This window comes from Cydia pomonella, chromosome 9 (assembly GCF_033807575.1).
Source record: "Cydia pomonella isolate Wapato2018A chromosome 9, ilCydPomo1, whole genome shotgun sequence".
Classification (NCBI taxonomy): Eukaryota; Metazoa; Arthropoda; class Insecta; order Lepidoptera; family Tortricidae; genus Cydia; species Cydia pomonella.
The window spans coordinates 6,196,540-6,220,152 of NC_084711.1; the positions used below are offsets into that span (position 1 = coordinate 6,196,540).

General features: G+C 39.2%; 1 protein-coding gene across 8 annotated transcripts in view; it reads right to left on the minus strand.

Moving 5' to 3' along the window:
* Nucleotides 1–428: 428 nt before the first annotated feature.
* LOC133521220 (myelin transcription factor 1-like protein) overlaps nt 429–23,613 on the minus strand; it is a 327,413-nt gene continuing 304,228 nt past the window's right edge. For 4 of the 8 annotated variants that reach the window (XM_061856061.1, XM_061856060.1, XM_061856066.1 and 1 more), the window contains 6 exons: nt 21,983–22,196; nt 4,141–4,350; nt 3,498–3,560; nt 2,889–3,178; nt 2,474–2,634; nt 429–1,973 (listed from right to left, as the gene is read on the minus strand). In XM_061856061.1, coding sequence (XP_061712045.1) covers nt 1,674–1,973; nt 2,474–2,634; nt 2,889–3,178; nt 3,498–3,560; nt 4,141–4,350; nt 21,983–22,196 — 1,238 coding nt within the window. In that variant the 3' untranslated portion in view covers nt 429–1,673. Of the gene's footprint in view, nt 1,974–2,177; nt 2,239–2,473; nt 2,635–2,888; nt 3,179–3,497; nt 3,561–4,140; nt 4,351–21,982; nt 22,197–23,613 lie in introns of all 8 variants that reach the window. The other 4 variants (XM_061856063.1, XM_061856067.1, XM_061856065.1 and 1 more) reach the window with 3 other exon arrangements.

Below are 23,613 nucleotides of genomic sequence, written 5' to 3' on the forward strand. Positions count from 1 at the left end.
TAGGATACAACTAATCACATTCTCTTAGACTGCAAACAGGTAGAAGTATACAGGAACAGATACCTAGGGACTCCGTGCACGCCGTGCACACTAAAGGAGGCAGTTAGCAACCTGAAAGCCTTGCTAGGCTTCGTGGAAGAGCTGGGGTGGTTTGAGTAGTGCTACCTCGATTTCACGCAAAATAGGCACAATGGTTGTCGATTTGCGGAAAATGCCCACAAGCACTAAGTAACTAACTAAGTACCGTTTTAGGAATGGATACTTCCATATTATTGGAAGGTGTTTTTTCCCATATGGTATAATGGATATTATACCATATGAGAAAAACACCTAAAACATTAATAATTTTCAATTACCTACTTTGCCATGACCACCACAGGAATGGATATCAGAAGAGGAAAACAATGGGTAAACAAAAACTGATGCGATAATCTTGGTAGGTATTTATTATTTTTATTCTCTTTAACAACACATACTCAATATATTACAGAAACGTATATGACAATCAGAGTAGTAACATAGTAATAGGTTTTAGTATTTAAATGCGAATATAAGTAGGTAGTATCGATTTCAGTGTACCAATGTGGTTGCGTGGAATAAAGAACAACAAACAAGAAATCCGCATCATAAACAGAATTGTGTAAAAGACGTCACCTACTTACAATTGAAAAACAATGATTGCACACATGGTAAGCACAAATAAACGTACATCGCAAATTAACTAACTCGAGTCGAACAAGCTATCACATTCCGTAAGGTCGATAACAACAAATAAGTCGTAACACGTAACATAATCACAGTGAAGTGAACATTGGCTAACAAACAAAGTATTTAGTCCTAAAATTATCAATTAATGACTGAATTAACTTACCCGATCTAATGAGATCTTACGTCCTAGTGTAAACGTCTGGCGACGTAACAACTACATATTCACAATGTTATTTACAAAAAGTGACTAGAAGGTCCTTAAAGGAATAATTATTTCGTTCGATAGGTATCCGGGCGGGTGCTCCGCGGCTTAAGCATTTGGCACATCCCAGGGTGAGAACTTAAACAAATATTTAACACTTGTTCTTATCACCTACTAGGTTTATGATAAAAATCTGAGTCTGCTTATTTATAATTTTCACTAAACCCTGGCCGCCGACGGCAGCCTGTATCCATAGACGAATTAATCTTTGTTGAAAGTACAATATTTACACAATTGAAATCGTTATGTGTTTGTGGGGCTAAAATCGCTTACATACAATAGTATAAATTTCTTCCCTAACAATTACATTTATTTTACGCATATACGAGTAACGGTGGTTAAAATTCATTTATGTATGTAAGCTTATGTTTAAGTCCATCTTATCATTAAGTTAGAGCGAATCTTCATGATGAAGTCACCGAGAAGTCATCGTATACACCGGTTTACAAAACGAACAGACATCGTAGTTACCTAAACGGAACACATCCGAGAATAGCTCGCGTGAGCGACACTGTACACAGTTCAATTCGGTCACGAATCGTCACTTAATCTACCGATTTATAATTCGAACACTGTCGATCTTTGGCGCGTAGCTCCGATCACAACATTAATCGCACATTGGTTCAATTGCACTAAGTCAGTTCAGTCGTATTAAGCGCTCGCTGGCTCACTGGCGCTCGGAGTCGGCGGCGCTCTGTGAACCTTAAATGGGCGTCGGGAGCACAGTGAAGTCCTGAAGCGCATTCTTGACGGTCTCGTAGATCGGGCGGTTCTCGTCGGGGCAGTAGCCGTCGGGCGAGCAGAGCGTCTGCAGCTTGGTGAGGTAGGAGTCGAAGTTGTCGTGCGCGGGCTTGTCGGGCGGCGGCGGCGGCCCGCCCGGCGCCGCCGGCGCCGCCTCGCCGCCCGGCAGCTTCACGTGCCCCAGCAGCGTGATCACGTTGTTGCGCAGGCTCTCGTAGTAGTCCGTGAGGTTGTTGTTCCGTTGTGATATCAACTGGCTCTCCTGCAAACAAATACAGCAGGAATTCAGTTTTTGTTTGAATAATTTGTCGGCTCACAGTTTGTTGGATCAACAGTGCAACGCCAAATAGCCTTAAATTAGTAAGATAGCTTGTTATGTGATTAATATGCGAATAACGAGGCTTTCTTTTCCTGACTTCCAGACCCGAGTGGCTACTAAATCGTTAAGTAATTTGATGGTACTCACAATGGTGTTAGTAGCACTCAAAGTTGGTTGTGTGACTTGTTTGGAGCCATGACACTACCATCTACGTTTTCGGACAAAAATAATAATATTTTAAATCGAATCAACTGAAGAAGCGAGAAGCTTTTAAGTTATGTTATGGCACAATTACAGTAATCAAGGTCGCTCTTACCGACGCCGAATTTATTTCATTCTAAAGTACGGTCTTCAAAATTATTATATGATTCAAACGGACTAACGTATAAAACAACATAACTGCTGTAATCGTACCATTAATGGTAATATGGAATTGTTTTTACCCGTTCTCCGTGGCTGAGGTGTGTCTCCATAGCGTTGATATCAGACTTAAGGCGCATCATCTGCGACTCTACCCGCGCATTTTCTCTCTGCAGCTCCGTGATCTCTTGCTCGAGGGTCATCAGGTCCTCACCGTTTCCCGTCTGCATGCTCATCTCCATTCCTGGAAAAAATAACAAGGGGTTCATAAAGTGTCCCACATAGGTACACATTTAAAAAAAATGTGTTGTTATCTCATCATAAAACCTTTAGGTACACAGCCGTAAGGATATTTTTGAAGAATGCAACTGCCCTGACCTACAGCACTTTATTGTCCAGATTCGTGAGTGTGACGGTTTTTCACCACCATTCTTTTAGCTAGAACCAATAATTACTTCGTTGGAGTCTGTGTGTGAGTGTGAAATATTTGGTAGTCACCTGAATATGGTTTAGGATACAGCGGCGTGATGTCATCAGGGTACTTCGGTTTCTTTGGTTGAGGTGTAGGAGTAGCGGCGCCCGCAACAGGGCACCCCGACAGCGAGCGATGTGTCAAAAACGACCCGTTGATATGTCCCGATCCGTCGCAGCCGGGAGTCGGGCAGTTGACGCCATCGAACTTGATGGCCGATGCCGCGGCCGCCACGGCTGCTTTGTGTTGTTCTACGGTTCCTCCGCTTTCTAGCACTCGCATCTTGTTGCGATTCGCGATCGGGCAGCCCGAGGCACTGGAGCAAATAGACAAGATAAGTATGAGGGAAACTCAGTAAGTAATTTTTTTAACAGGTTGGGTTGCGGATACGTTGAAAACAGCGAAGTTTAGTTAATTTAGTTGATGCGGGCGCTAGTCGTTTTTTCGGGCACACTAGTTTACCATCACCACGTAAAGAGCCAGACAAGCCAGAAGGGTTCTAGTGGCCCACATCAACTGAATGAACATTTTTACTCACTATTACAACGTATCTAAGCAAGTATTTTTTTCTACATACACTACAACTATGGTTACATCTACATATTACTAAGTTCTATTTCGCGTTAAAATCTTACCTTCGATGCGATAAGAATTTCCCTGTAGCGTGTCCAGATCCATCACAGCCCGGTATAGGGCATCTAAGCAGCGTGCAAATAACCAATTTATCGTAAAAATAAATTACACAGAGATTCGTCACGGGGCGTAATTGCAAATCGAGGGAAACATCAGGTTTACAAAGTAGTCGAGCGAGTTGTTTTCGGTTCGGAATAATATTTTCATAATTTATTGTATACCATACATGAATAATGGCTGAATGTTAAATAAACATTAGGTATACGAGTCGGATACGGTCCAATCCAAGGCTCTCTTCTCAATTCAACGTGAATTTACGTCACAAGAAATAACAACGTAGACAGAATGAAATTATGGGTGTTAGATAGAGATTTATAAGATGACACTTGCGACATAAAAAGGGTCAGAAAGAATTATAGTTGTTAATACGTATCTAGTTTTTCCGATAATTAAGATGGGAGGTTTAGATATCTGTCGGGGCAGTTTATTCCTACTCTAACTTGGTGCAATCAGAATTTAATTGTATTAATAAATCCGCTTGCAACCATAAATGTTAACTTACACTTGAACCCAAACCCATCACCAAAAAAACACTTTATTAATCTCCCATAACCCAAACCCCTCACCGGTAAGACATCAACTGACCTGAGTGGCTCGGAGTCCTGTCCGTCCCTGGGCTTACTCTTGGGCTTATTAGCCCTCGGGCAGCCCGATAGTGAGCGGTGTGACGAGTAGTTTCCGGTGACGTGGCCGGAGCCATCGCAACCGGGCGTGGGACATTTGAGCTCCTGCGAGTGAGGCTGCAGCTGGGAGCGGTCGGCGCGCGGACACCCCGACAGGCTGCACATATAAAGACTGCTTACAATGGCGTGACGGGTAAGAGCGGAGATACGGGTGATGATTTGGATAGAGAGATGGGATTTGCTGGGTAAAGTGGTCATCAAGCTGCATTAGGCAGCCTGGGCTGCCTAATGCCTGGGGCTTAGGCAGGTGTCTTTATCTCATTTTGTACCTATATATCAGTGGAATATAACAAAATATAAATGAATAGCATAGACATGGTGGTGGTAAGTGATCTGGCGTAAGGCCCATTTAGACGGCGCGCGAACTCGTATGCGATTTTAGTTACATACATTGCGGACTCTAGGTTATAGATCCATATCGGGATACCGTCCTCCAATTGAGGGGGGATTTAAGAGCCCTTAATCCTTGGAGCGTTCTCCGATTTCACGAAATAACGCTCGATAGATGGCGTTGGCGCTCGGTACGCGAGCGCCGGCAACGCGACGCGCGTTTCAATGCAGACTAGAATAATCTTGATAGTTTTCAATATAATTTCAAGCAACATTAATTTTAGTGTCATATGATATCATATGGGCACTCTTTATTTTATTGTATATGCACAGTAGTTTTTTTTTTTATGTACACTACTACTAAGTGTACAGACTACAGAGTGTACTATAACCCTTGCTCTTTATTCTGTCTCTTTCACACCAATGGAAAATGAAGAAGTTACTAAATGACTGCAGGTATAAATAAAGTATATTAGTGCGATAGAGAGACAGATAGTGTTTCGTTGTCGTATCGTAAACGATTGGCATGTTGGCCACACACTTGCTTAGTGCCTAGCCAAAATACCAATCGTTTGCGTATATTAGTGCGATAGAGAGAGAGTAGTGTTTCGTTGTCGTATCGTAAACGATTGGCATGTTGGCTACGCACCCATGATACCTAGCCAAGAAGCCAATCGATTGCGCATATTAGTGCGATAGAGAGACAGATAGTGTTTCCTTGTCGTATCGTAAACGTTTGGCATGTTGGCTACGCACCCATGCTGCCCAGCCAAGATGCCAATCGTTTGTGCATATTAGTACGAGAGAGAGACAGATAGTGTTTCGTTGTCGTATCGATTGGCATGGTGGCTACGCACCCATGCTGCGTAGTCAAGATGCCAATCGTTTGCGCACATTAGTGCTATAGAGTTTCAGTGTTATTTGAAATCACGTTAGGGTTTGTATTATTACTTTTGACCCGAATGAAGTCCATCCAGGTTCTTATGATGGAGTCAGGAGTTGGTCACCAGAACTCCTAATCTAATTATAATTCCATCGTGCTTGGGCTCAAAAGATTTGCCCTGACGAACACCATCGATCTAGATGAGGTCCAGGGTCTCATGACGGAGTCAGGAGTTGGTCACCAGAACTCCCCAGAACTCCTAATCTACTCATCATAACTCCATCGAGTTTGGGCTCAATAGATTTACCCTGATGAGCACCATCAATCTAGATGAAGTCCAGGGTCTCATGATGGAGTCAGGAGTAGGTCACTAGAACTCCTAATCTACTCATTATAATTCCATCGTATTCGAGCTCAATAGATTAGCCCTGACGAGTACCATCGATCTAAATGAAGTCCAGGGTCTCATGATGGAGTCAGGAGTTGGTCACCAGAACTCCTAATCTACTCATTATAATTCCATCGTGTTTGGGCTCAAAAGATTTGCCCTGACGAGTACCATCGATCTAGATGAAGTCCAGGGTCTCATGATGGAGTCAGGAGTTGGTCACCATAATTCCTAATCTACTCATCATAACTCCATCGTGTTTGGGCTCAATAGATTTGCCCTGACGAGTACCATCGATCTAGATGAAGTCCAGGGTCTCATGATGGAGTCAGGAGTTGGTCACCATAATTCCTAATCTACTCATCATAACTCCATCGTGTTTGGGCTCAATAGATTTGCCCTCACGAGCACCATCAATCTAGATGATGTTCAGGGTCTCATGATGGAGTCAGGAGTTGGTCACTAGAACTCCTAATTTACTCATTATAATTCCATTGTGTTTGGGCTCAAAAGATTTGCCCTGACGAGTACCATCGATCTAGATGAAGTCCAGGGTCTCATGATGGAGTCAGGAGTTGGTCACCATAATTCCTAATCTACTCATCATAACTCCATCGTGTTTGGGCTCAATAGATTTGCCCTCACGAGCACCATCAATCTAGATGATGTTCAGGGTCTCATGATGGAGTCAGGAGTTGGTCACTAGAACTCCTAATCTACTCATTATAATTCCATCGTGTTTGGGCTCAAAAGATTTGCCCTGACGAGTACCATCGATCTAGATGAAGTCCAGGGTCTCATGATGGAGTCAGGAGTTGGTCACCAGAACTCGTAATCTATTTATCATAACTCCATCGTGTTTGGGCTCAATAGATTTACTCCGACAAGCACCATCAAATTACCATTATGATGAATAGATTAGGAGTTCTGGTGACCAACTACTGAGTCCATCATGAGACCCTCGACTTAATCTAGATCGATGGTACTCGTCAGGGCAAATCTTTTGAGCCCAAACACGATGGAGCTATGATGAATAGACTAGGAGTTCTGGTGATCAACTCCTGAGTCCATCATGAGACCCTGGACCTGATCTAGATTGATGGTGCTCGTCAGGGCAACTCTATTGAGCCCATACACGATTGAGTTATGATGAGTAGATTAGGAGTTCTGGTGACCAAATTACTCCTGACTCCATCATGAGACCCTGGACCTCATCTAGATCGATGGTGCTCGTCAGGGCAAATCTTTTGAGCCCAAACACGTTGGAATTATAATATAATAATATACAAATAATTTTATTGAAACCAGTATAAGTACAGTGTTAGCACTTAAAGACTAAGGATTAAGGATAAGGAAAAGTTTACAAATGCCTGAACTAGGAGTTCCTGTGAGGAGTGAATAATGAGTAGATTAGGAGTTCTAGTGACCAACTCCTGACTCCATCATGAGACCCTGGACTTTATCTAGATTGATGATGCTCGTCAGGGCAAATCTATTGAGCCCGAACACGATGAGGTTATGATGAGTAGATTAGGAGTTCTGGTGACCAACTCCTGACTCCATCATGAGACCCTGGGCCTCATCTAGATCGATGGTGTTCATCAGGGCAAATCTATTGAGCCCAAACACGATGGAGTTATGATGAGTAGATTAGGAGTTCTGGTAACCAGCTCCTGACTCCATCATGAGACCCTGGACCTCATCTAGATTGATGGTGCTCGTCAGGGCAACTCTATTGAACCCAAACATGATGGAGTTATGATGAGTAGATTAGGAGTTCTGGTGACCAGCTCCTGACTCCATCATGAGACCCTGGACCTCATCTAGATTGAAGGTGCTCGTCAGGGCAACTCTATTGAGCCCAAACACGATGGAGTTATGATGAGTAGAGTAGGAGTTCTGGTGACCAACTCCTGACTCCATCATGAGACCCTGGACCTCATCTAGATCGATGGTGCTCATCAGGGCAAATCTTTTGAGCCCAAACACGTTGGAATTATAATTAGATTAGGAGTTCTAGTGACCAACTCCTGACTCCATCATGAGACCCTGGACTTTATCTAGATTGATGATGCTCGTCAGGGCAAATCTATTGAGCCCGAACACGATGAGGTTATGATGAGTAGTTTAGGAGTTCTGGTGACCAACTCCTGACTCCATCATGAGACCCTGGGCCTCATCCAGATCGATGGTGTTCATCAGGGCAAATCTATTGAGCCCAAACACGATGGAGTTATGATGAGTAGATTAGGAGTTCTGGTGACCAGCTCCTGACTCCATCATGAGACCCTGGACCTCATCTAGATTGATGGTGCTCGTCAGGGCAACTCTACTGAACCCAAACACGATGGAGTTATGATGAGTAGATTAGGAGTTCTGGTGACCAGCTCCTGACTCCATCATGAGACCCTGGACCTCATCTAGATTGAAGGTGCTCATCAGGGCAACTCTGTTGAGCCCAAACACGATGGAATTAAAATGAGTAGATTAGGAGTTCTAGTGACCAACTCCTGACTCCATCATGAGACCCTGGGCCTCATCTAGATAGATGGTGTTCATCAGGGCAAATCTATTGAGCCCAAACACGATGGAGTTATGATGAGTAGATTAGGAGTTCTGGTGACCAGCTCCTGACTCCATCATGAGACCCTGGACCTCATCTAGATTGATGGTGCTCGTCAGGGCAACCATATTGAACCCAAACACGATGGAGTTATGATGAGTAGATTAGGAGTTCTGGTGACCAGCTCCTGACTCCATCATGAGACCCTGGACCTCATCTAGATTGAAGGTGCTCATCAGGGCAACTCTGTTGAGCCCAAACACGATGGAATTATAATGAGTAGATTAGGAGTTCTAGTGACCAACTCCTGACTCCATCATGAGACCCTGGGCCTCATCTAGATCGATGGTGTTCGTCAGGGCAAATCTTTTGAGCCCAAACACGATGGGATTATAATTAGTAGATTAGGAGTTCTGGTGACCAACTCCTGACTCCATCATGAGAACTTGGACTTCATCCGGGTCAAAAATAATAATGCAAACCCTAACGTAATTTCAAGTGAAAATGCGTTTTTCAGAAAATCGCAGCCAAATAACACTAGACCTTACTCATAGTGTTGTGTTCCTGCCGGTGAGTAAGGTTGCCAGAGCTCAACGAGGGGCGGGAGGGGGTTAGGGTCGGCAACGCGCATGTAACTCCTCTGGAGTTGCAGGCGTACATATGCGGGCCGTATGCTTGTTTGCCACCGACTTAGTATTTAAAAAAAAGTAACACTGAAAATCCATCAATAAGCGAGAGTCTGTTAAGCATAGTGTAAAAAATGAACTTTTATTAAGATTTTCTAATCGCAGTATATAGCACGTTTCGGAATTCCGTAGCTGATTACGATCGCAACGAATGCCTGACAATCGAGCGCAGGTCCATCCTCTAAGCGCGCTCCGCGCGGACTGAGAGCGGGGCGTCGCTGCTGCGTGATTTATACGTGTTTTAAAAAAATATAAATTTACGGCAATGTAGGTCCCATAGTTACGATTTTTTTTTTATAGGTTAACATAAAGTTACAGTTTGCTATAATATTATTTTTAAAGCAAAATATGCGTACAATTTGCGGAAATAAAATATAATAAAACCCTGTTTTCGCCAGAAAAATGAAGAAAACTCGGAAGGTATTTTATCAGTTTTTTCAAATGAATCTTCGATTGTTAATCATTCCAGCCCCTCGTACGAGATATGTTGAATCAAATTGTAGTCATTCATGTACCAAATGATTCTTGTTTATAGCAAAATTGAGAACCGAAACGCCACATCTCACTGCAAAATTTGGAAAAGACTCCCAAAAAACCTCATTAAAAAAGAGGCTTAAAAGAGAAAATGAAAATTTGAACTGTTGGAGCCCCTAGTTTAGGAAACGATTATTTAAGTACGTTATCAGTTTTTGAATAAATACTAATAGTTACGTCGTAATCTTGAATGAAAAAGGAAGCATTTTACAAAATACGCTCGTCTGTAGGAATAAGGACTCTTAAATCTTCTCGGGTCAGAGGTGTAGGGTTAGAGCCGGTGTAGCTTTATTTGACGTTCATAAGTTGTAATATGCCTACTTGAATAATAAACTATCTTTATTTTTATCTTTATAATACATGTAGTTCAGCCGACTGATCAAAACTCAAAATGCAATGGAAACTCGTATACGAGTTCTCGCACCGTCTACATGAGCCCTTATGGTAAACAGATAATTTTTAAGGTTTGGGATAAAGTATTTATAAATCAGGAGAGAAAAGAGAAAGAAAGGGAGACTGGAGAGATATCCACACTATGGTTCATTAGATCACTGTTGGTTTGACATGTTAAAACCTACATGACACAATTTTATAACTTGGTGTTAATTATAAGTCAATTTTACCCTTAAATCTAAACGTTTATATATGGTATACTTACTAAGTTACAAAATTAAGACCAAACAAACTCGTAAATAGTTTTCAAAATTCAAAACGCATGAAAAGTGGACTAATTAACTTCAACGGATAATTGGCATAAATTAATGACTAAAACTAGAAGTCTCTAATGTAACGTACCAGTTTATTTGTATTAATTATCTCGACTCGAGCCAAACAATACTACCTACTTTTAATGTTAATTACCTAAGTAGATATAGTAACTGTAGTGTACAAGTATTTCAGTCGGCAATGCACTTGCGGTAAAAATAGGTGATTCGATGAATGCATGTGCCGAGTTTTATGGGCAGGAACGCGCTAGTTTATATTAAGTTTATTTATAACTGAGATGAAACACTATTTAGAACACTTACACACATATATTGGTTTATGTGAACGGGTTATAAATAGTACGTCTTAGTGAAATTTGGCTCGCCTCTCTCAATAGTTTGTAAATATAAAATAGCTAATGAATTGATTTCAATGATAAATACAAAAGCGAAATAATAATAAGTTATAAACACATAGGTATAAGTCTCATTGTCTCACTCGTCATCTTGCTAATGCATCGATGGCGATAATCTACACAGTCAAGTTAGGTACCAAAGTGCAGGTTTGGCTAAGGTAAAATAACTCGTAATTTCTACCACCTGATATGTATGTATTTAGCTACCTCATTACGCATCTACTTACTACGTATGTAGCAGGTAGATAACGTGGAAAACACAATAATGCAAGTATCGTATAATAATATACCAAAGTATTGAAGAGTGTTATCACTGGTTGATTGGTTAATAATAACGATCTGGCATTAGGAAATAATGTAGGTACTACTACTAGGCATTTATATTTAGTGAAAATCCAAATTATGCAATATTTACTGCAATCATTAGCTCTCATAATTATATGTATAGGGTGACGTAGTACGCATGACTAAACATAGGAAGCCAGGCCTTGCTTCCATTCTCTCATTTTATCAACGCACTTACAAATCTGCCTTTATGTTTTGTTATCGGTCCGAAGTCATATAGGTAAGTAACTACATATAAAGTATTTTGAAGACGAAGAGCAAAAAGTACGTACTTATGTAAGAAAACATGATACCTATTGTTTAATTCTCATATTTTCATAACAGTCATGTAAGTAGGTTGGCAGTGATAATATAGTTGACTCAACACCAATCAGTTGCCTAGGCCATTCCGGGGAAAAAATCCAAAAGGAAGGAAATAATGATATTAGTGTAGTTATGGATACTATAATACTTCGTATTTGATATTATCTCGGTATTAAACGAGAGATCAAGATCATAACAAACCAAATGCATGAACTTGACATATATGAACGTCTAAGGCAAGAAATCCGCATTTCTCGCCCGACAGCTGCGGTTGCTGCACAAAACGTGCGACTAAATAATGTGGAAATCACACAACAGATTTCAGGATGCGGTAATTTTGCGGCTAAACCTTGCCTTTATCGAAAATGGGGCTCCTAAAGGAGTTCATTCGTCACACGAATGGCAAGAATCGCGCGTCTTGCTAGCATCCTTAAAAGGAGTAGATTCTTGAGGAGTACATAGCTAAGCTTAATTTAAAAAAGGAAATCGAGCAGTTTGGCAGCTTTGTAAGGAGTCGGTTTGGTACAGGGCTGTTCTCATCGCGTCATGATAACCAGTGCAAGAGTAACCTTGAGATTATACCAATTACACGTGAACAGAGATCTCACTTATACTGGTAAGAACATCCGCAAGAGGGGAGGTGCTGTTTAGCGGCTAGACGGTGTCATTTGCCCGGCTGGATGCGCGGAAATGCGCAAATTGCCGTTGAGGGGCGCAATTGTCACTGCAGCGTGCACCGCGCTAATACAGTCATATTGCACTCCCAGAATATTGCTCTAGGGACTCGGAACACAGGCAATAACTAAATGTATAATCTAATTTCTGGCATGAGTTGGAAATGGAATAATTTCTGAATGGCGAACATTTGAAAAATTACAATTACCTGGTTTGAAACTTTTTGCATAAATAAAGCCGATGTTCATAACAGTATATGCCATACCTGCATAATTAGTACCTGCGCTATTTTGTTACACTAGTCCAATGCAAAACACGTGGTTGTTATTATATCATAAGGTCTATAATTGTTTGAAACCTAAACAGCTATTGTGAAATTGTGAGGGCCACGTTTGTACAGAGGGGCTACCTACTTTGATTCCCAGCCCTTCTCAGAAAGATGTAAGCTTCCATTGAAATAGCGTTGTGACGTCACAGCATCGACTAAACTAGGGTGGAGTGAAACGGTTTTTATTTCTATTGTAAGGACCTGCTTTGTAAAAAGGGTCCTTAAGTCGACTACATAAAGTCTATCATCTCACTAAAGTTCGAGTAAAACCCGAATACGAAGAAGTGTATTTAACTGTTGAAAACTTCGGAATTTTATTTGAATTAAGTTTTGCTTATCTTATCAGATCGAGATATAACATTGTTATGTATGTATTACAAATTTTATAAGAGTGATTTCTTGATGACACTATAATTACACTGCAAAATGTTATTGACATAACAATGTTTGTCCTTTCAACGGCTAACGACAACAAAAAATGCCTTATTTATCACATCTGCGATACGAATACGTTCGCTCCTCGACCGACCAGTGCGAAAAAAGTACAAATAACAGACAGCATGTCAAGAGCAGGCAGACATAACGTAATGCAAGAAACGTGGTTTTGAGTTTCATCGTGGTTAATCGCATGCTTACTGTCAGGTTACTATGCCACTTGTCATGTTACATAACCTAACAAAGTATAGAATCGTATTATTATAAAAATCCTTATCATTCTTATTACTTATATTTTTCCAAAATATTAACTTTACGGAAACAAAAATTACGGATCATAAAAGTTTTTAAAAGTTATAAAAGTTTTTACGTAACGCGCGAAACTATTTAAAACTTACTCAAACAAATCCACATAGACGGTGGCGCCGCCAAAGTTACAAACATAAAAAACAGTTAAAAAAAGTAATAAATTATTAATGGCCCAATAACGTCAGCTGTTCTTGGGTACAAGTAACGCCAATTCTAGTTACGGCAATGTGTGCCGGCCGCTTGCCTGCGATGCGTCGCGAAGTTGCCAGAAATGTGCCCGGAGCCGTCGCAGTCTATCACGGGGCACTGGATTAGCTCCCTCTCTCGCGCCTCGGGACCCCGTATTCGGTAGCCCAGTTTACCGAAAAACTCCTCGTGAAGATAGCTAGCAAAACAACAACAACTTAACAAAACAAAAAGTAACAAAACTATTTAAAACTTGTTTAAGGCAAACAGAAAATGAAACATTTACTACGGTCGGCGAACTAACAAACAATAATGAAGTAAAAAAAGTTCCGCCGACGCATTGTTATGCGACCTTAACGTATCCAATTTTAGTAACTCAAGGCATTAACCTAGAACGCACGCTGTAAATCATAAATTAGCGTGAACTGGTCGCCATTAATAGCTTAATATACGATCACTATCAACGTGAAGCGTGTGTAATGTTTACAAAAGTTTGTACGTCTTTTGTTAGCATAGTTTGAAAAGTTAGCAAAAGTTTTAGAAAGTTATGTAAAGTGTTGATATTGACACATACCTGTTACGTTGCATAGTTGTGTTTGGCGTAAAGTCTATAATGGCACGGATATTATTATTTGTGTATCTTATCGTTCAACTGGTTATCTAGCGCGCGGCGCACAGCGTGGTGCGCAGGCGCCGGTATATTTAGACTGATCCACCGACTGTGACTTGTACGCGTTCGGATACTTCACGAACTTCACACTGCGGTCACGACAGAAAAGTTATTCAAACTGTTTTTATACTGCGTAATTCAAACACTGTTTCACTTGTTAATGTTTATTACGAAAAGTTTTATTACTTTTACAGAATATTTATTATTTAATGTAGGTTTTATATAAAATTACCGTTAAAATTCAAACGTCAGAAAGCAACGTTCGCGCGTCTCAAATGCCAGCGGCGCGAGTATCGGGACGGCCACGATGCTTCGCGAGGGCTGCCCGCTTACGTCACTCGCGCGTCGAGTCATTGATCAACAACACAGGAAAACTCGCAATTCAATTACAGAAAATAATAGCGATAACGGCATTGTATTAAGTTTGAATTTACTATTAATTCACAATGTCACCACTTTTTGCATTAGTTACAAAAGTTTCTAGTTGGAATAGTTTGTTTCACAGTTGTTTAAGTCGTTTTAAAAAGTATGATAGACACATTCGCAAGTCACGTTATCAAGGTGACTTGCCGACTTTTATAATTAGCCAGGCATTTATGGGTTTCTTTTTAAACGTTTGCGAGTTCGCTAAAAGTTCTACCTGCTACTTTCGCCGAGTTAACGCTTATATAACGCCATTTTAAATACCTCGAGGTGCCCTTCAACTTCAAAGTGCACAAAAAGAAGGATGCGTGAGCTCGGACCGGCGTAAAATACCATTCATTGTTTATTATATGGGATTTATTTATTCTATTTTTCTTTATTGGAGAAACAACTGCAGTACTTATGTGACAGGATAAGTTCATGATATTATTGAAATGAACGCTTACTTCCTTAAACGTTCTCACTAAAACATACATGAAATAAACGGACCAAATAACTAAAAACTATAGCACACTAACTTTTTTTGACATAGCAAATTGAACCTTGTCACTGAGTCAGGAAGGTGTTCTTACCAGACTAGCGAAAACGGTCCACTTGAGATAGCAAAGGTGGGTCGCGGTGTCTCACTCGCACATGTTGCCAATGTTAAAAACATACCATTGTGGTAGTATTTATATCAATATACTACTGAAATTAAATACTTATACTATTTTGGTGCTATATTCAGAGTGCGGTTCTCAAATCTTTTAAGTAATTTGTAAATAATTATGATGTCAATATTATTAACTGATTAAACCAAGCATGTGCACAACAAAAAGAAACATTAATTTTGATATGGTAGACATTGTAGAAACTTTGAATATCAATTGATATCCCCAACTTGATGACATATTTTGGAGATATTTTCAAAATACGTGTATGGTGGGGCTCAGCATTTAATTGCGAAATATTTTTAAAAAAATGGGTGAAGTTGTTGTGTGACAGGTTGTAGAAGTGAAAGTTTTGCTGATTGTGGTATATCTTTTCACAGGTGAACCACAATTATTCCATTTTACGATAAAAATATAAGACGATAATTGACAAATTCATTAGGGTGACCAAGATGTCGGCACGATGTGAATCAGTTTACACAATTCTTATTACGTACTTAAGTATGTTTACTAATTAGGCATGTCTTTATTTCGGCATGATTAAATTGGTGGAATAATAGCTATTACAGAATAATTAATTGCCAAAATTGAAATCCAAAGTCCTTAAACATTCCAGACTTACGTTTATACATATATTTTAATACTGAAACGGTTTTACTAACTATTTACATACTTATACGTAATCGATTCGATATAGGTTGGACACACATTTCCGTCCGTTGAAAACTACGATGAGTTGATGACGCTTACGCTTTAAGAGCCCATCAACGTGCTCACTAGCGCCACTGCTAAATAATGGTGATTATTTAAATTTAACGATAGATATTTAAAAAGGGGGGCCGCTACGTACTACCTACGCTTTGTACCATTTATTAATAGGGCTGTTTCCAATTTTTTTTAACGCTTGTATTACGTTCTATATTAACCTAAAAGTTGCCCTAAAATTCAACTTTTAAACTAAAAACGGCTTTAAATATGTTAAATTAACAAAATATATTATGACAGATGCTTTCGCGCCCAAAACGCTCTTTGAAAATTGTGTGACGTCACAGTTTACGGTTTGACACATAACTTCATACACACGTAGAAGATACGAACTGACAACTGACATTTGTCATTTGTTGTCTATCGCCTAACTGTCAATAGTGTCAATCCGAGAGTTGTGACGTCATCAGAATCTTCAATGACGTTTCGAGTTTGGTCACGTGACGTGTGCCAAAAGATATTTTAAATTCAATATTTACAAAAATATGGTCATTACAGGTCCCCTAAAAGTAGTTTAACATGTTCTTATAATCTAAAATAATTTATTGGGATACAATTCTGCCCTAAGATTTGTAGATGGAAACAACCCTATTTTCAAACATATTTCCGGCATCGTAACACCTTAAGTTTTTTAATTAGAAAATATAAATCTCATCCACATGGAATCCAGTTATAAGTATGTGTAAGTGAGAACGAATATCGACAGTCGAAAAATCGGATATCGTTAGTGTTGTGTGTCGACCAGCGATTGATAATAAACATAGATGACGAATTAGCTCTGCAAAATGACCCCACACACATTGTGCCGATTTGTGCCAAAGCGGGCAGGGCGTCATCATTGTGCCGCGGAGCTGTTTAGTTTGCAAATGGCACGCTGTCACAGTCATAGTAAGAAGTATTCAAATTATATCTTTAACAAAATAAATATGCCTTATTGTGTGGATAAATGATGTGCTAGTCGTTCCAACAAACACTGGAAAAAATATTGGATTACCTTTTACGTGTAGTTTAACTAGGATCATATTATATTGATTTCTCTTGATCATAAGGGCTCCTCTACGTGATGGCCCATCGTACGCCAGTCTAAGGGACGTAGCTATGCAGTGGAATGAGATAGCAATATCACTTGCTCCCTCTAACGCATAAATACGTCCCTTGGACTGGCCTATGCTGGAGGAGCCATAACAGGTTTTATATGGGGACGATGTTATGCATTTTAAACAACCATTGATATTTGGAAACTTTCATTTTAAATTTGTTCAGGGTGTTGTTTTGATAATTTAAATTTGTAATAGTAAATACGAATCGTCGTTCTAGGTGGCGCTTTTTTATGTGTACATTTTTACTAAGTTCTTGTATCTCGCTGCTATTCATAACATAACATATCCTTAAATTCGCGGACGGCTGGACCGATTTGGCTAATTGTAAGTTTGGTATTGGGATATTTCTAGGTACAGGGATGGTTTGAATGGTGAAAAAATATGGAAAGAATGCGAGGAAAATAATAAAAACAATTATGTTATTTTCCCATATAATCTGAGGGCCTACTGCGAACCACATTCGACGTGTTACCTCTCTGTCGCACTTGTAAATTCGTACGTAAGTGTGACAGGGAGGCAACACGTCGAACGTAGTTCTCGGTAGGCCCTCAGTTCCTACAACGACGTGTTCGTTACGAATTTCTGTATGTTTGCTCTGACCAAGGTGAAAATCGATATCTGAGGATTCGAGCGGACCTTTATTATGAATCTGAGGTCAAAAATTAACCAAACGCCCGCCATCTTGGATTTCTGCATTTTTTCTTTGATCACAATGAAAATCGATATCTGAGGATCCGAGCGGCCCAAAATTATGATTGGCAGCACCTTGGCAGGTTATTCGTATAAAGATACAAGAAAATTTCGTCCTTATGGCAAGTGACAAAGTGGGACATTTTGCTGGTTTCGGTCACATAGACTCCATTTTCTATACCTTTAATAAAACGCTGCCGTCGCCTATAAGTATATATAAGTAATTATTTATTCACTATACATTAGTATACAAAATTACTCGACTACTCTTTATTTCATTATATTTATCTACTTTTTATTTTATTATTATTGATTGTTCTCGTTCTACTTTTATGTGTATCCAAAATTCTCATATTGCTACTGTTAATATTGATTTGTCTTTCACCTGTTAGTGTTTGATCCTTTCGCATTTTCTCAAAGGTTAGCTGGAAGAGATCCCTTTTAGGGATAAGTTCGCCTTTTGTTTTGTTTTGTTTTGTCTGTTTTTTGTTAACCTGTTTATGTGCAATAAAGTGACATACATACATAGATACTTACATACAAATATACATTACTTTCAAAGGTATCACCCTTAAGCACTTATAATTTATACAGTACAAGCCTTGCTCAGTTGGGGACTAGAGTATTTTTAAAACAGGTTGGGTACGGTGATAGGTGTTACCTCGATACAATTTATAATCTTAAAATGCCAAATCTAGCAAAATTGTATTGAGATGATATCTGTTCTTTTCTGATCACCCTTTCTGTTTGAAAAATACTATAAGTGATAGACGTCAGATGCCGAATGAGTGACAACTTGACTTGACCAGTGTCATAGCCGTCATAAATCCATCATGTATCATGATGGCGTAGTACACTATCCTGTACTTGTTGTTTTCGTATTTACGTTTTAAGGTATAGTAATAAATGAATGATAGACATATTTCAAGATGAGAATGTAATTGTATTAAAACGGAATACCAAATGTTGTTTAGACCTGAAGTATTACCATTTCAAAACGAACATTTCTATCTCAAAATAGTTTTTTTCTACTCCCGTATTTTTATTTGTCATTTAAAGGGTCGTGCACACATCTTTAAAACCCTACCTTATAGTTGTCAAGACAAGTCTTTAGTCTATTCCCCAAAAACGCATTTGTGCATACACGCAGTATCTTTTTGGCACTTTTCGATACTTCGTCTAATGACCACTTAACAGATATTGTATGAAATACATTGTTGCCAACCTTATTTTAAATGTCATCTCTGACAAATAAGTGAACCATAGACAAGATTTTTTAATTTCATTGCTCATTTTCCCGCCCGTAACCTCCATTCTTTGCTACTTCTTGAATGTGGTTATTGTGGTTGTCGAATAAAAACTTAACTTTCGTGTTAAAAACAGTGTCTTTCAATTTAAAATGGATGAAGTGAAGAAAACTTAGTGTCTACGCCTGAAGAAATAGTGATGGCCCAAGAAGTCACTAAAAATTTGCTGCCTTCAAAAGCACGATAGATTACATGAAAAATATATGTTAAATTTACTGTATTATTTCAAAGTAAGTGCTTGGTCGTAGAAAAAGTATTGTATGCAACGTTGTTAAACTGAGTCCAAAAAGACTCGTGGCGTCTTTATTAACAATTTTCGGCTTCGCCTCAAATTGTTATTCATGCCACTCGCCTTTTTTGACCTCTCTTAAACAACGGTTGCATAAAATACTATAAATTCAATACTCGTATTAATGAATGGGACTGCTTTTTTTATAAGTATGATTATTTAAACTAAGAATTTAAATGTTGTATTTCAAATTAGTAGTAAATTATTTACTTACGTGTATTATTTTGCCAATAATATATTTACTATTTATGGAATATTTCATTTTACTGGCAACACAGTGGTAGATTTGATGGAATTTAATTATGAATTAGGGTATAGCACAACTATATGATCCTACCATCTATTATTGCTGCTCCTGTGCTATTATATCTACTGAAAACTTGATTGTAACTATTTCTAAACTATGGTTGACCATCATATATTTAAATAAAAAACAGTCTTATCTGTAGATACATTTAAAGTAGGTACCTCTACCAATAGGCTATAAGCCTGCTTAGATAAGTTTAGTATCGTTAATAAAAGTAACATTTCCGGTTGGTGCTCGATTAAGGTACCTATATTGTTATCGCTTTGTTGACACAAGAGCGATATATCCGGTACACTGACGTGTTCAGGATACTTAAATCAACATTACCAACATATGTTACACCATTGCCACCAGGGCTATAACCATGAACATCAAACTTAGCAAATCGTGGTCATCTGTCCCTGTCACTCTAATTACGCCTTCATTGGAGTAAAAGAGAAAGATCCCCGCAATTTGCGAATTTCGGTTTGCGCGGTAGGCTCTCTGACTACCACACCTACATTTAAAATCTAAGGGTAGGTACAAATCCAACCTGTAACTGAGTGTTGAAACATCTAGCTAACAGGCCAATTCCAACAATATAATGTGATACTAATCTAACACGGATCTGACTTAATTTCAATATGAGATGGTTCCATCCAAATTGGATGATCCAATTCAATCTTCTTTAGAGGACCTGTTGAATTGCGCAATTTGCGCATTAGTTAGGTACTTGGAGGATTTAACTGGAGACGCCTTGTCTGTAATTTTCTGTACAAAACAGTCCGCCGATTTTAGCGGGGGAGGGGAACGTCAAATGTATGTAACGTACAAATAGCTATATCAGAATTCAGATAAACGTCAGTCCATACAATACATATGAGCATATGAACATTGTCCGAGGTTTTCGACAGAGAGGACTCTTAAAGGCGACTCCAGTGTCCAGTTGTTAAATCCTCCAAGAGTAGATATGTCAACCTTCAACCAAAAACGTCACTTTGGACAATGACAGATCAGTATCAGATAAAAACAAATAAACAAAAATAAATAAATCATTATCATATCAGTATCACATTGGAAAGAGATTTAATAACTAAAACCTTTTAGCCTAGCCTATCTAGACGTATACATAACTAGAAAGGGGAAATATAAACTAACCGTATTGACCTAACCTACATACCTATTGCGTTGCGTACCAGTATCATCAAGGTACCCTTATTATGATTTAAATTAAGAGCACGCTCTCCTTATTGTTTCGAGCGAGGACAAGCGGAGGGCATGTTGATGCAACTTAAATAGGTCTACTGCTAGTGCTAGTACTAGTGAGTGTCGATTGTAGTTAGTTACTACCTACTTACTAAGAGTAGATAATAAAGCGCTTCACACACCTTACTTAATTCAGGATCCTAAATGACCTAGTTATCACTGTCATCATGTTGTTTAGCAAGTAAGCATTGTAGTCTGACTGTGCAAATTGTTTACAATTTTGCTTAGGATCCTAGTTAGGACAACTGAATTAAGTACTTAAGGTGTGTGAAGCGTTTAAGGTACGTAGGTTATTTAAGGAAGCTGGAAGGTAAACATTGTTTCTGCAATGTACCTACGTGCAAACTAAGACCCCTTATCATATGATAATATGACGGTTTATAATATTATACATTAAGAATGCCTTATAATATTATATTTAAGTAATTAGGTTTATGAATCGCCAGTTGTGTTGCCTATGGTACGTACTTGAGTAGCTGATCAACCTGGTACGTGTCTCCTTTCTTTCTCTTTTTCTATATATTGTTTGTTATTGAGATGGATAAAATAATCAAAATCAGAATATATTGTATTTCATTTCTTAACTAATGGGTCTGTAGACATTCATCTTCCTCCCGGGGCACCTAAGTGGATCAAACCTTCACTTCGCATATAATATTAGTTCTCACACCTGAATATTCGCTAACGGGTATTGCACTATTTACGGTAGTGATAACAGATACTCGCCGTACACTGGTACATACACCTATAATATTACTTAACGTCATGCAGCAGATATCTGTGAAACTTCCCATACCAACAGTTAAATTTTGCGAAACGATGATTCATTCAATCATTCAGGCGGTTTGGTGCAACTGACCCTTACTTATCTCACAGAAGTTATGAGATGACCACGGGACAACACGATAACTGTTACCGTTACGGATCTATTGGGTATTAAAAGCTGATACGAAATACAGCACTAATTCGCCTTCCTGCATAGATACAACACATCCCTGTGGTATGGAATTGTAGGTATGCTGTTGTATCGCTGTTCTATCGTTCTGAGCTATGTTACGCATCTGTTGTGGCGCTAAGATTAACAGACGCCCTACCACAAAAAACTAAATTTCTTAATCTGCCTCTCTATCGCTTGGATTTTGTTTTTCGTGTTAAGCCCTCAGCAGTCCTTCAAATGTTGGTGAAACCTGCCCCGTCAACATGCAATATTCACCTGCTATCTTTAGGCTTGTCGTGCGGCGCGTGCGGCGGGGGCATGTAGCAGGGCGGCGAGTAAGGCGGCGCGTGCGGCGGGTACGCGGGCGGCGGGGGGTACGCGCCGCACTGGTACTGGTAGCCGCCGTAGCCGGCCGCCGCCGCCGCCGCCGCGTAGTCGGGCTGCCCGAGGCCGTAGCCGGCCACTGGGTGGGGGCTGACGCCACCATAACCTGCGAAAATTGTTGTTTTGAGATCTTTGTTTAAAGGACTTAAAGTTGCTCAGGCAAAAAAGTGTGGCTCCATAACACATAACATAACTTTTATCGTATTTACAAATTGAGGGTTGAGCTGGTATTGGCCAAGCCACGTGTGTGAAAAAGGGGCGTGCCATGGAGTCACAGCTCTTAGCGAGTGCTGTCTTTGTATTCTTAATTTATGCTCTGTATAGCCTTTTTCCTTTTAAGAGCGTCACAACTGGGCTGACAAGCCCTACTTACTAAATATGAGTTGACCAACCTAGCTTCCGACGTTCCAATGTCGCACTGACCATGGTCTGGGCGCAATACAGTTGGAGGCAAACCACCAATTAGTATAGGTAGTGTCCGACCGAAACATTATTTTTATGCCGAAACCAAATGTGTCGGACATTACCGAAAAGGTAGAATGTTTCGGCACGGCTGAAAGTTCGAAAGTATTTTGGCTGAAACCGAACCTTCGGCCGAAATATAATTTTTATGCCAAAATCTACCGAAACTGTACTTCGGTCGGTTGATCACTACAATTCAGTGCCTACTATGATGTGACTGTGCAGTAGTCTCTTTAACTGCTAGTCTGCTACTATACATCTACACGCATACAAATAAAAAAGTAATTGTAAGTTGTTTTGTAGTATAGAGTAAAAGAAATAACAGGAAAAACGTATTATCTTAAGTTGTGTTAATAAATTACGAAACTGGTTTATCTTACCCAGGGTAAACTATGCAATTTTCAATCTTTAGTAAATATCGAGATTACAGCGTCGCGTTCTTTATTTTTCGAAATGTATCTCATCCAAAGTTTCTATTACATCATTAGTCGACGTAGAGAATAATTATAATTTAATTTTAAACACATGTGCACCCGATGGCAAAGTTGAACCGCGTCGTCGATCAGTTACCGCATGCTTAGACCAATAGTGGGACCGGATTTTTGCCCTATAAGTTTCGATAATTCTAAAGAGTGAAAAGTGATGTTTATCTGGTATGGGACATATTTTTAAGCATATTTGTAATATATGAAGAAAATTTAGAACGAGCGTTATATATAAATAAGGTATTTATGTATTTTTATTGATGAATTTTGAATATTGAATTAAAGTACAAAATTTAATATGTAATATGTATATTATGTATGAGGCCTTATGCTATCAAATTTTTAGAAAAAAAATCAACGTGCTACTTTGTCAAACTCAAATTAGCTTATTATTTTGTCAATATTGAATTAAAGTTTGAAAAATCCACAATATCATATCTAAATTCTTAAGTTAATAGGCAAGGCAAAAAATTAGAAGAATAGGATATGTGCTTTACAATTAATATGCGTTTTTTGTCCTGTAAGATCTAATATTGAATTAAAGTCCGTAGAGATAAGTCTATTACTATAAAATAA